The 13,553-nt window shown below is 37.6% G+C and overlaps 1 protein-coding gene across 5 annotated transcripts in view; it reads right to left on the reverse strand.

Moving 5' to 3' along the window:
- Window positions 1–3,099: 3,099 nt before the first annotated feature.
- Window positions 3,100–13,553, reverse strand: part of Ndufs1 (NADH:ubiquinone oxidoreductase core subunit S1) — a 35,011-nt gene continuing 24,557 nt past the window's right edge. For all 5 annotated transcript variants that reach the window (XM_015481299.2, XM_048808394.1, XM_015481298.2 and 2 more), the window contains 5 exons: window positions 9,926–10,080; window positions 7,185–7,360; window positions 6,013–6,147; window positions 5,828–5,900; window positions 3,100–3,450 (listed from right to left, as the gene is read on the reverse strand). In XM_015481299.2, coding sequence (XP_015336785.1) covers window positions 3,359–3,450; window positions 5,828–5,900; window positions 6,013–6,147; window positions 7,185–7,360; window positions 9,926–10,080 — 631 coding nt within the window. In that variant the 3' untranslated portion in view covers window positions 3,100–3,358. The remainder of the gene's footprint in view (window positions 3,451–5,827; window positions 5,901–6,012; window positions 6,148–7,184; window positions 7,361–9,925; window positions 10,081–13,553) is intronic.

The following is a 13,553-nucleotide window of genomic DNA, read 5'->3' on the forward strand; positions in this document are numbered from 1 at the left end:
CAAAAAAAAAAAAAAAAATTTTTTTTTTTTTGAAGTAACTTTACCAAAGTTGAATAAGATCTGATCTCACAAGAAATGTCATACAGTTAAGTTAGCAACAACCAATAATAAATGATTATGTACTGGTTGTTGTCAAGAAGTATGATACTCTCAGCCTTGTATGGTGGCACATGCTTGTAATTCCAGAGACTTGGGAGGGGGGATGAGGTAAGAACTTGCAAGTTCAAGTCCAACCTGGCAGCTTAACAAGACCCTATTTAAAACTGAAACAAAAAAATGTTGAGGTTATACCTCAGTGGTAGAGCACCTCTGGATTCACCCAGTATGTTAACTTCAGGGTCTGTTCATATTGGCTTTTTCACCTAAGGGGAATTAGCCCTAAGCCTTTGTAGATGTTCTAATTGGTAACTGCCTCATGTCATGATTCTATCAGCCAAGTTATTGTCCCTAATATTTTTTTTCTATACAGGCTCTCTTACCTTTTTTTTTTTTTCCCTAGCAAGCATCTTCAATGTTTATGCTCACAATAACATTAATATTTAGCATTATAGGACTAGTATGTACCCATGGAAGATTTTCATGCTGTAAAAAGCAATTAATTTTATTGAGTGACTCTTAACCCAGATAAATTTTTTAACACATGCCTAGATGGTAATCCAAGGTTCCCAAATGGACTTTACCATATATAACGCCTTTTTCATTTCAGTACCTTCTTACCAACAACCCCATAAAGTCTACACACATTCACTGAAGAATACAGTATAAAATACAAAAGGGAGTATGTCCCCTGGAGATCAGCACAGTTCTAAGGGACTGAAAACAAAGAGGTAAAAGAAATATATATTAAATTCAAATACTTTTGGCAAGAATTTGTACAATTTCATGCAACAGGGAATTTCAAGCAAAGTACATTTTTTTTTTTTTTTTTTTTGGTACTGGGGATTAAACCCAGAGGTAACCACCAAGCCACATCCCCAGCCCTATTTTGTATTTTTTTTAGAGACAGGGTCTCACTGCTGAAGCTGGCTTTGAACTCCAAATCCTCCTGCTCAGCCTCCAGAGTGGCTGGGATTATAGGCAAGCACTATCATGCCTGGCTGAGGATGAAAAATTCTGAAAAAGCTGTTGACCTATTATTTGTTGAGGGCCACAGCCCAGTCAGGATGACGCATGGCATTTTGCCAGAAGGGAGTGGTTGAGAGGTGATGACAGCGAGCCATTGAGATGATGATGGTTATGTTAAGCTGTGTATTCAATTGTATATAGACCTTTATGCAATAGGGTGCCTGCTACTTTGGAGTTCCCCTTGAGTTCTCGAGGGTCCGAGAGAGGAGGCGCGGAGCCGGTGGAATGCTGGTGGAGTTCGGGTAATAAAGTTGCTATTTGAACATACAAGTGCTTCATGGCGGCTCGGTTATTTGTGCCCAGCCAGACTGTGGTACCTATTTCATACAGTTATTTTGTGTGTGCATGCTAGGGACTGAACCCAAGGCCTTGAATATACTAAGCACAGGCTCTAACATACTGAGTTATATCCCTAACCTTGCTTGGGTGTAGTGGTACATACATACCTTTAATTCCAGTGACTGGGGAGGCCAAGGCAGGAAGACTGCAAATTCAAAGTCAGCCTCAGCAATTTAGTGAAGTGCTAAGCAACTTAGTGAGACTATGTCTCTAAATAAAATATAAAAAGGGCTGGAGATGTGGCTCAGTGGTTAAGTGATTGAACTCCTGGGTTCAATATTGGTACCAAAAAAAAAAAAAAAAAAAAANAATTAAAAAGGGCTAGGGATGTGGCTCAGTGGTTAAGTGCCCGTAGGTTCAATCCCCAATACCCCTCCTCCCAAATTTTTTTTAAAAAAATACATCCCTAACTTTGTATAATTTTTAAAGATAAAGTATCAATGATATACTACCATTTTAAAAACTAAGGCTGGGTGTGGTGGCATAAGCCTATAATCCCAGTGATTTGGGAGGCTGAGGCAGGAGGATTCTGAGTTGTTCAAAGCCAGCCTCAGCAACTTAGCAAGGCCCTAAGCAAATCAGAGATATCCTGTCTCAAAATAAAAAATAAAAAGGGCTGGGGATGTGGCTAAGTGGGTTAAGTGTTCCTGGGTTCAATCCCCAATAACAAACAAAAAAACAATAAACCACATGTATTCTGTAATCACCTATTGGGATAGGGATATAGCTCAGTGGTTGAGCGTTCACCTAGCATGTATGAGGCCATGGTTCAATGCCCTGTAACCCACCCACCCTGCCCCACATACACACAGAGTAACAACAGATTATCAATGGGAGGGAATTATAAACAGCAGTTAACAATAATGGATTCTGGAGTGAAAGAGAACTGGTGTCTATAACATTTTTTTGCTGTCTGGCTTTGGGCAAACTATTATTATCCCTGGGTTTCAATTTCTTCATCTGTAAAAGAGAGAACAATGCTATCTCCTAGGGTTGTAGCAAGGCAAAAGGAATATACATGTAAAACAAGTGTTTGTCACCCAGAAAAAGCTGAATAATTATTACCAGTTATTATTATGACTATTAGTTCAAGATACAGATCTAGTATATGATTACTCCCCCCCCCACACACATTTATCCAGCTTGAAAGAATGCTTTTTTATCTTTTCTGTAGCAGTAGAAAAACATGGGGCTCAGGACTGGGGATATAGCTCAATGGTAGTGCATTCAGTCCTCAGTACCATAAACAACAAAAAAAACCATGGAACTTAACAGAAGGTCTCCATTTTACCCACTTTACAACATAAATGATCTATGAAAATAAACCAGGGACGGGGGTGTGGGGGATGTGGGGGTGGGGAGAGAGGGGGCAGGAGGTAGATAAGTTTATTGGATTAGACAAAGGGGAATGAAGAGAAGGGAGTGGGGATGGGAATGGAAAAAACAGTAGAATGAATTGGACATATTCATATGTTCATGTATGAATAAACGACATGTGTAACTCCACATCATGTTCAACCACAAGAATGGATTCCTAATTAGAATAAGTTTATACTCCATGTATGTATGTCAAAATAATTCTGTTATGTATATCTAAAAAGAACAAATACAAATTAAATTAAAAAAACAAAAAAATTCAAATTTTAAGGATTTTCTTTGTATTTTTCACAAATATTATCAATGCTTTTACATGAAAGAAAAAAATGCATATAATGTTTACACAGAATACATAGTTTAAACTGCTACATTATCTTATAATTGCAGTATCATTTTCAAATAAGCATGGTATAACCTTAAATATTACATCATTTGATTTCTTTTTGAAAGAGAGGCATTACTCTAATGTAATTGTCCATTCACTACTTGTTGCAAATTTGGGTTGGTAATAGATGTTTCAGCATATGGATGGTTCCTCTACTGCTTGAGCACCCTCTGTGACAGCTTTGACACATTTAGCCATTGTCTGTGAGGCTCTGCTAATTGAATCTGAAAGATATCAGGGAAATGAGCATTTAGTTAATACATTTAGTTAATACACACAGTAAAATTTTAATATTATGCATATTCAGAACCTCCCCCCACCCCCCAAAAAAAGACTATGAGGCTCTATGCAATTATATGTAGCCAATTTATTGGCTAAATGTTTTTAATAACTACCACAGGAATAATTAAATACCTATATAAAAGCTAGAAGACACATCAATATGCAGCCATTAAAAAAATTATAGATAAGGACTGGGGATATAGCTCCGTTGGTAGAGTGCTTGACTCGCATGCACGAGGCTCTGGGTTTAATCCCCAGCACCACAAAAATAAAAAAATAAAAAAGTTTTTAAAAAATATAGGTGAATCTTGCTGGGCACAGTGGTGCATGCCTGTAATCCCAGCAGCTTGGGAGGCTGAGGCAGGAGAATTGCAAGTTCAAAGCCAGCCTCAGCAACTTAGCAAGGCTCTAAGCAACTGAATGAGACTCTTTCTCACAATAAAAAGGGATGGGAATATAGAATAATTAAAACACCTCTGGTTCAATCCTCGATACAAACATACACACACACACAGAAAGATAAATAAGGACCTGGGCATGGTGGCACATGGCTATAATCCATTAACTTGAGAAGCTAAAGCAGGAGGATCAGAAATTTGAGGTCAGCCCAGACGATGTAGCAAAACCCTGCCTCAAAATAAATAGAGCTAGAGGTATAGCCTAGAGCACCCCTCAATACAATCCCCAGTACAAAAAAAAGGTGCTGGGGAGGAGGGCTGGAGATGTAGCTCAATGGTAGAACACTTGAGGTCTTGGGTTTCATCCCCAACATTGCAGGAAAGGAAAAAAAAAAAAAAAAGGTATACATCCCTAAAAGACTGACCAAAATGTTAAAAGAAATTCACACACACACATACAGACACACACGAAAAAAAGAATCTCAGGTACAAATTATATCAAAAACGAAAAATGTTGGGGCTGGGGTTGTGGCTCAGTGATACAGTGCTTGCCTATAGCATGCATGAGACACTGGGTTTGATCCTTAGTAACACATTAAAAAAAAAAAAAAAACCTAAATAAACAAAATAAAGGCATTGTGTCCATCTACAATTAAAAATATTTTAAAAAGAGGGGGAAGAAAGAAAAATGCACTCCTGGGGTTGGGGTTGTAGCTAAATGAAGAGCGCTTGCCTAGCATATACAAGAGGGTGCCCTGGGTTCGATCCCAACACCACCAAAAAATTTAAAATTATATAAATAAATAAAACCTATGCTTTTAGGTAGAAAATTATTATTGTCATTATTATTATTATTATTATTTTGGTACTGGGAATTGAACCCAGGAGCACTTTACCACTGAGCTGTATCCCCAGTCCTTTTTTTTTTGTTGTTTTGAGACAGGGTCTCACTAAGTTGTTTAGGAACTTCTTAAATTGGTGAGGCTGGCCTGGAGTTTTCAATCTTCCTGCCTCAGCTTCCCGAGTCACTGGGATTATAGGCATGCACCACCATGCCCTGGCCTAGATAAAAAATTATTTAAAATCAAGCTGGATGTAGTGGCTTGTGCCTGTGATCCTAGCTACTCGCCAGGCTGATGTGGGAAGAATGAGTTCACGGCCAGTCTGGGAAACTTTAGTGTGATCCTGCCTCAGAAAAATAAAAAATAAAAAATAAAGTCATATATTAACTACCCAAAAACTTAGATGTTATATCAACTATTGTCAGAGATACAAAAAACAAATTTTGTTTTAGTGTGCATCCCTTAAATACATTCCCAACAATTTACATCAGAAGCATTGATTTTTTTTTTTTTTTTTTAACAGTATTGGGGATTGAACCCAGTGACCCTTTACCACTGACCTATATCTCCAGACATTTTTATTTTTTAGTTTGAGACAGGGTCTTGCTAAGTTGTCCAGGTTGGTCCAGAACTTGCCATCTTCCTGCATCAGCCCCCAAGCCTCCTGAGTCTATGGCATTACAAGCCTGAACCACCACTCCAGGCATTTTTTTTTTAAAAGAAGCAGTGTTTAACATATTTCATGTTTAAATGTTTTGATTCTTCACTAAAATTATCAGAAAAATTTTTACAGCTGTTTATCACTTTGAAATATTTTCCCTAAACTGCTACACAATGATTTCTTCTTATAACAACAAAACTTTACACTTAAAATTTGTTAACTTTTGGAATTTTCAAACTTTTACTTACATTTCAGAAACAACAAATATTATAATACAATAAGAAAACATGATTGTATTAGTTCTGGTATTTGAAAACCTCTACATATACTACCAATAACAAATAATTATAATGCTAAATGAGATTCTTTTTCCTTCTTGCCTTTCATATTTGGCAGAATCATGTTGATAGTTACTTGCCTGTCATATAGAAGTCTTTTATAGTTAGTTGAGGTGGAACAAGGGGATCAGCAAGAAGTTGCTGGTTCACAAGCTGCAAAAAAAGGGGGGGGGGTTGAGTAAGAAATCAACAATAGTATTGAAAACTAGTACAATTACACATGTAGTTACACTCTTTATGAAAATGGCACCTAGCAAACTTTTACCTTGGAGAGCTCATTTGCTTGCTGAAAGTAATTAGCTCCTTCCACATCATCATATCGAACAAGATTAGGAGAGACTTCTTCCAATCTGTTCCTCACTTGATCCAGAGTATCATATGGAAGAGTAATGCCTGCAATCTACAACAGATCAGATCACCAAAAATGACATAAAGCTTTACTAATTAAAAAGTTCAGGGTTGGTCTAGGTGTGGTGGTACATGCCTGTATCCCAACTACTTGGGAAGTTGAGGAGGCAGGATTTCAAATTCAGGGCCACCCTGGGCAACTTAGCCAGATCCTCTCTCAAAATAAAATAAAATGGGCTGGGAATACAGCTCAATGGTAGTGTGCATGTAACAAGACCTGGATTCAAGCTCCAATAAGGCAAAACAAAAGGGTTGGGCATATAGGCTAGTGGTAGAGTAAATACTTAATATGTGCAATGTTCTAAGTTCAATCTTCAGCACATTCCCATACGCATGGGCACACACAAGAAAACAGAATCATTATAAATGATTAAAAAGACAATGCTATGCTAAAGCTACATGTTTCTGTTTACTTGTTATTAACCACATACAAAATTTACAGGGGCTGGGGTTGTAGCTCAGTGGTAGAGTGCTTGCCTGGCACATGTGAGGCACTGGGTTTGATCCTTAAGACGACATAAAAATAAATAAACAAAGGTATTATGTCCATGTATAACTAAAAACAAAGAAAAAAATTTATAGACAATAGTGTGTTATTTTAAAACACGATTTTTTTTTAACAGTAAAAGGAGCTAAACAAATGTTTTTAGGTGAAATATGAAATAATAAAAACAACAAATTCAAATCTCCATTTTCTGACCATATTTATACTGCATAGTATTGAAATCCTCTTTGCATTTGAGGTTGATATTATCATTGACTTTGAAAATTATTCTACAACTTGAGAGGAGGAGGCAGAAGTATCACAATTTTGAGGGCAGGCTCAGCAAAGCAAAACTGTCTCAAAATTTTAAAAAAGGCTAGGAAGGTGGTTTAGTGATAAACTGCCCATGGGTTCAACCCCCAATTCAAAAAAATAACCAAACAACAACAAAAAACAGCAAACAAAACAAAAAGAAAATCTTCTAACAAACCGACATGTACAGTATTCTTAAGTAGCATCACTAAGAAATGCCTCAAAAACAGTACCTCAGAAAGGGCTCTGATAATTTTCCAGTCCTCTCGTGCCAAGCCAGGAGGTGTCACTGCTACTTTTGTTTGCTGAGCTCTACCCTCAGTATTTACATAAGTAGCAGACTTTTCTGTGTAAGCAGCTCCTGGGAGAATAACATCAGCTATGGGTGCTCCAACATCACCATGATGTCCTGTGATAAGAAGGAAAATAGCAAACCACAATTTAGTAAAAATCAGGTTCACTTCTATATATAAAGACAATGTAAATCCTTTGTAATTCCCATTTTTTTAAATTTTACTTTTACAAGGCAGGTCTTGAACTTGTGGTCCTTCTGCCGCATCCTCCCTAATAGCTGGAATGTGCCATTACACTAGGCTAAAATTACACGTGTTTCTAATACGAAAACAATATAGTATAATTAAGTCCAAGTTACCCATAGTCCAACTCCCTTCCCTATGAAAATTACTAGACTATTTTATGTAAATACAAAAATATATATATTACACATACATATAATGGACAACTGGGTATGTTCATGCTTACAAAGCGGAAATGATCAGATGTACCACTTAGTGAAAATCAGTAAGCTGGACTGAAACTGTGGAGGAATGCAAAGTATTGAATAGAAATACTTGGGGATTGAACCCAGGGCTTTATGCACGTGAGGCAAGCATTCTACCTGCTGACTCATATTCTAATGCTGAAAAAGATTTAAGTAGAAAATGAAGAAAATAGTATTCTGAAACGCTATCAACTATTAACAATTCCATAAAACTGGTAGAAGTATTTTTTTTAATAGTTGTAGATGGACAGCATGTTTTTATTTTATCATTTTTTTTATGTGGTGCTGAGGATTGAACACAGTGCTTCACACATGCTAGGCAAGTGCTCTGCCACTGAGCTACAGCCCCAGCCCAAAGTAAAAATATATTCAAAAAAGAAACTGGAAACAGGAAACTGGCATGGTAGTATACATCTGTAGCCCAGGAGGTGAATGCAGGAGGATTGAAAGTTTGAGACCAGCCTGAGCAATTTAGCCAGACCCTGACTCAAAATAACAAGAGGGCTGGGGAAGCCAGGTGTGGTGGTGCATACCTGTAATCCCAGTGGCTCAGGAGATTGAGGCAGGAGGATTGCAAGTTCAAAACCAACCTCAGCTACTTAGCGAGGCCCTAAGCAACTTAGTGAGACCCCCAGCTCTAAAAAAATGTTTAAAAAAGGGCTGGAGATGTTGGGCATCTGGCTCAGTGGTTAAGCACCCCTGGGTTCAATTCCTAGTACAAAAAACAAAACAAAACAAAAAATCCAAAACAAAACAAAACTCTGGGGAGGTACTCATTGGCAGAACACGACTGGGTTCAATTCACATTAACACACACACAAAAGAAAAGTTTTACATTATCTAAAGTTTGAACTTATTTGTGTCCACATTTTTTTTTTTTTTTTTGGTACTGGCGATTGAACCTAGGGACATGTAACCACTGAGCTAAGTTCCTGGCCCTTTTTAAAAAATTTTAAGACAGGGTCTTCCCACGTTGCTAAAGCTATCTTTGAACTTGCCATTCTCCTGCCTCAGCCTCCTGAGCTGCTGGGATTACAGGTGTGTGCCACCACACTGGCTATGTGCATGTTTATATACACACAGGAAAGATACACAGTATGTTTGCATGTCGAAACCATTATCAAACTAGGTGTGGTGGTGCACAACTATAATCCCAGCAGCTCGGGAGGCTAAGACAGGAGGATTGTGAGTTCAGAGCCAGCCTCAGCAAAAGTGAGGCGCTAAGCAAATCAGTGAGACCCTGTCTCTAAATAAAATACAAAACAGGGTTGGAGATGTGGCTCAGTGGTCAAGTGCCCCTGAGTTCAATCCCTGTACCAAAAACCAAAACCCATCATCAATGCCTATATCTGGAAAAAACTAGAAACAAGACTTTAGTTTGTGCATTTTGGTATAACTATATAAAACTAATTATACAATATGAAATATCATATAATGCTTTTTTGGCACTAAAAAGTCCATTACAAATTTACGCTATTTATATACAAAATAAAGGAAAAGCTTGGGCTGGAGATATAACTCAGTGGTAGAATGCTTGTCTAGCATGTGCAAGGCCCTGGGTTCAATCCCCAGTACTACAAAAAAAAAAAAAAGTCCAGTAACATGGAACTCAAGTGATATGTTTAAGTTTTTATACTGTTCATATAAAAATGTTTTCCCTTTGAAATTAACTACATTTTTTTGGCAGGGGGGTACTGGGAATTATACTCAGGGGTACTCAACCATTAAGCCACATCCCAAGCCCTTTTTTTTTTTTTGATATTTTATTTAGAGACAGAGGCTAAGTGAGTTGCTTAGTGCCTTGCCATTGCTGAGGCTGGCTTTGAACTTACAATCCTTCTGCCTCAGCCTCCCAAGCGACTGAGTTTACAGGCATGCACCACTGCACCCATCTGCAAAGTTGACTTTTAATGTTTAACATCACTGGATGAGAATGTCATAATTTTGCCATTCCTGTCACTGGACATTTATGTTGCTTCTAATTCTTAGTTATTAAGTACCAACAAGTAATAATTCTTGGTAGAAATATCAACCATGTAATAATAATATACATAATGTTTTTTTTAAAAAATGGGGGGCGATGCAGAATTCTAAAATAGAAAATGTTCTATCTACTAACTACATTGCTAAATAGTTTTTAATATACACAATGTATAATTATCTTCTGTTTCTAGTGTCACAGGTACCACTTACCTTGATATACAATGAAACAATCCTTTGGTAAATCCTGTCGTGTGATACAACCTCCATCAGCTCCCAGGAGAAACAACACTTTGGGAGGGTTCTTCCGAATTGCTTCTACCCCAGGTTTATACCCTAGGTCCAAAGCAGCTACTTGGCTTGCAACCCTTAAAGACAATTATGAAATTTTAGCATACTTGAGGGTTTTCAGTATAAAAAATTAAATATCATTTTTAAAATGATACTTAGCTTATATTATATTCAATGCTGTCAAAAACCCTTCCCTACCCACTTAAATATAAGATGCTTAGGACACCACCTCTTCATGAAATATTTTTCTGTGTGTGCTAGGGATTGAACGCAGGGCCACATCCCCAGCCCTTTTTATTTTTTATTTTGAGACAGGTTCTCACTAAGTTGCAATCTTCCTGCTTTAGACTCCAGAGTCACTGGGATTACATGCATGCACCACTGTGCCTGGCATGAATATTTAATGGAATAACCTTGGAAATATTTATGCCAACCACAATTGCATTAAGTTTGAATCCTATTCAGTACAACAGACAAAAAATACATTAAGCCAAACGTATTCATTACAGAAAAATCAGATGATTTTGAAAACAGGAGACATTTAGAGGCCACCACTGTTAAAACTATAATTTTAAAAAGTCACTAGTACATAAATGTATCTCCTTATGGAATTCTTTTCCTATGAATATATACAATATACACTTTTCTTTTTTGATACCAGAGATTAAACCCAAGGGTGCTTAACCACTGAGCCACATCCCCATCCCTTTTTATATTTTATTTTGAGACAGGGTCTCACTAAGTTGCTGAGGCTGGCTTTGAAATTGTAATCCTTTTGCCTCAGCCTCCTGAGCTGCTGAGATTATAGGTGTGTGATTCTGTATCTGGCTACAATATACTCTTTTTTGGGGGGTGGGGGTGGTACTGAGGATTGAAGATTGAATTCAGGGGCACTTGACCACTGAGTCACCTCCCCATTCCTATTTTGGATTTTATTTAGAGACAGGGTCTCACTGAGTTGCTTAGAGCCTCGCTGTTGCTGAGGCTGGTGTTGAACTTGCAAACCTCCTGTCTCACCCTCCTGAGCCACTGTCATTATAGGTGTGCACCACCATAGTCAGCTACAATACACTTTTTTGTTGTTGTTGTTGTTTTGTTTTTTTAAAGACAGAGAGTGAGAGAGAGAGAATTTTAATATTTATTTTTTAGTTATCAGCAGGCACAACATCTTTGTTTGTATGTGATGCTCAGGATCGAAGCTGGGCCGCACGCATGCCAGGCGAGCGCGCTACCTCTTGAGCCACATCCCCAGCCCCTACAATACACTTTAAATTTTTTTTTTTTTTAGTTTTAGGTGGGCATAATATCTTTATTTTATTTTTATGTGGTGCTGAGGATCGAACCCAGTGCCTCATGCATGCTAGGTGAGCACACTACCACTGAGCTACAACCCAGCCCTACAATACTCTCTTAAAAGCAGAATATATATTTTTAAGGAAGATGCTTAGAATAACTTTATTTATTTATTTATTTTTGGTACTAGGGATTGAATCCAAGAGCACTTTATCACCAAGCCCTTTTTCTTTTGAGACAGGGTGTCGCAAAATTGCTGATGCTGTCCTCAAACCTGTGATCCTCCTGCCTCAGCCTCCCAAGTCGCTGGAATTACAGGAATATGCCACTGGGCCTGGCTAGAATAACTATTTTGAATAGTATGGTTGTTTTTATCTAGTTGTTATTGCTAACTTTCTTGAAAAAATAGATATTCTAAGAACCTATAAATTGGTATAATCTTTTAAAAATAAGTTAGAAGCATATATCAATAGTCTCAGAAGTGTTTATCTGGTTTGCCCTAATTAATTTAGTTTTTAGAAATTTACCCTAAAGAGCCAGGCAAGTTATTGTACACCTGTAATCCCAGCCATTTAGAAGGCTGAGGCAGGAGGATCACAAGTTGAAAGGTGTTATTCAGCAACTTTGCAAAAGTCTGTTTCAAAATAAAAAAGAAATAGGACCAGAAGCAGTGGCACATACCTACTCAGCTAGCTACTCAGGAGGCTGAAGCAGGAGGATAAAAGCAAGTTTGAGGCCAGTCTAAGAAATTTAAGGAGACCCTATCTCAGAAAATAAAAATGATTGGAGATGTAGCTAAGTGATAAAGAACCTTTAGGATCAATACCTAGCATTGCCTCTTGGATAGGCAGAATTAATATAGTCAAAATGGCCATACTGGGGCTGGGGATATAGCTCAGTTGGTAGGTAGAGTGCTTGCTTCGCATGCACAAGGCCCTGGGTTAGATAGATCCCCAACACCACACACATGCACACACATGCACGCACGTATGCACGCACACAAACAGCCATACTACCAAAACTGTTACACAGATTTAATGCAATTCCAACTAAAATCCTAATGACATTCTTCATAGAACTAGAAAAAAGCAATCATGAAATTCATTTGGAAAAATAAGAGACCCAGAATATCTTAAGCAATCCTCAGTAAGAAGAAATGAAGCAGGAGATACCAGACCAATACCAGACCTTAAACTATATTCTACAGAGCAATAGTAACAAAAAGGGTATTGGTGCTAAAACAGACATGTAGACTAATGGTACAAAATAGAAGACACACAGACAAACCCACATAAATATGGTTATCTCATACTAGACAAAGGCGCCAAAAACATACATTGGAGAAAAGATAGCCTATTCAACAAATGGTGCTAGAAAAACTGGAAATCCATATGTAACAATATGAAATTAAATCTCTCTTATCCTGCACAAAAATCAACTCAAAGTGGATCAAAGACTTAGGCACTAGAACAGAGACTCAATGCCTAACAGAAGAAAAAGTAGGCCCAAATCTTCATGTTGGCCAAGGACTTGACTTCCTTAACAAGACTCCTAAAGCGCAAGAAGTAAAATCAAGAATCAATGAATGGGATGGATTCTAACTAAAAAGCTTCTTCTCAGCAAAGGAAACAATCAATAATGTGATTAGCAAGCCTATAGAATGGGAAAAAAAATCTTTACCACACGCACCTCAGATAGAGCACTAATCTATCTGAGGATATATAAAGAACTAAAAAAACTTAACACCAAAAAAAAAAAAACCCCACAAATAACCCAATCAATAAATGGGCAAAGGAACTGAACAGATACTTCACAGAAGAAGAAATACAACTGATCAACAAACATGAAAAAAATGTTCATCATCTCTAACAATTAGAGAAATGCAAATCAAAACTAACTCTAAGATTTCATCTCATTCCAGTCAGAATGGCAATTATCAAGAATACAAGCAAGGGCTGGGATTGTGGCTCAGGGGTAGAGTGCTCGCCTAGCACGAGTGGGACCTGGATTCGATCCTCAGCACCACGTAAAAATAAAGGCATTGTGTTGTGTCTGTCTACATCTAAAAAATAAATATTAAAAAAAAAAGAGTTAAGAAAAAAAAGAATACAAGCAATAATAATTGTTGGCAAGGATGTGGGCAAAAAGGTACACTCGTACATTGCTGGTTGGACTGCAAATTGGTGCAACTACTATAGAAAGCAGTATGGAGATACCTCAGAAAACTTGAAATGGAACCACCATTTGACCCAGTTAT

The sequence above is a fragment of the Marmota marmota genome, unplaced genomic scaffold, assembly GCF_001458135.2.
Source record: "Marmota marmota marmota unplaced genomic scaffold, marMar, whole genome shotgun sequence".
NCBI classification, from domain to species: Eukaryota; Metazoa; Chordata; class Mammalia; order Rodentia; family Sciuridae; genus Marmota; species Marmota marmota.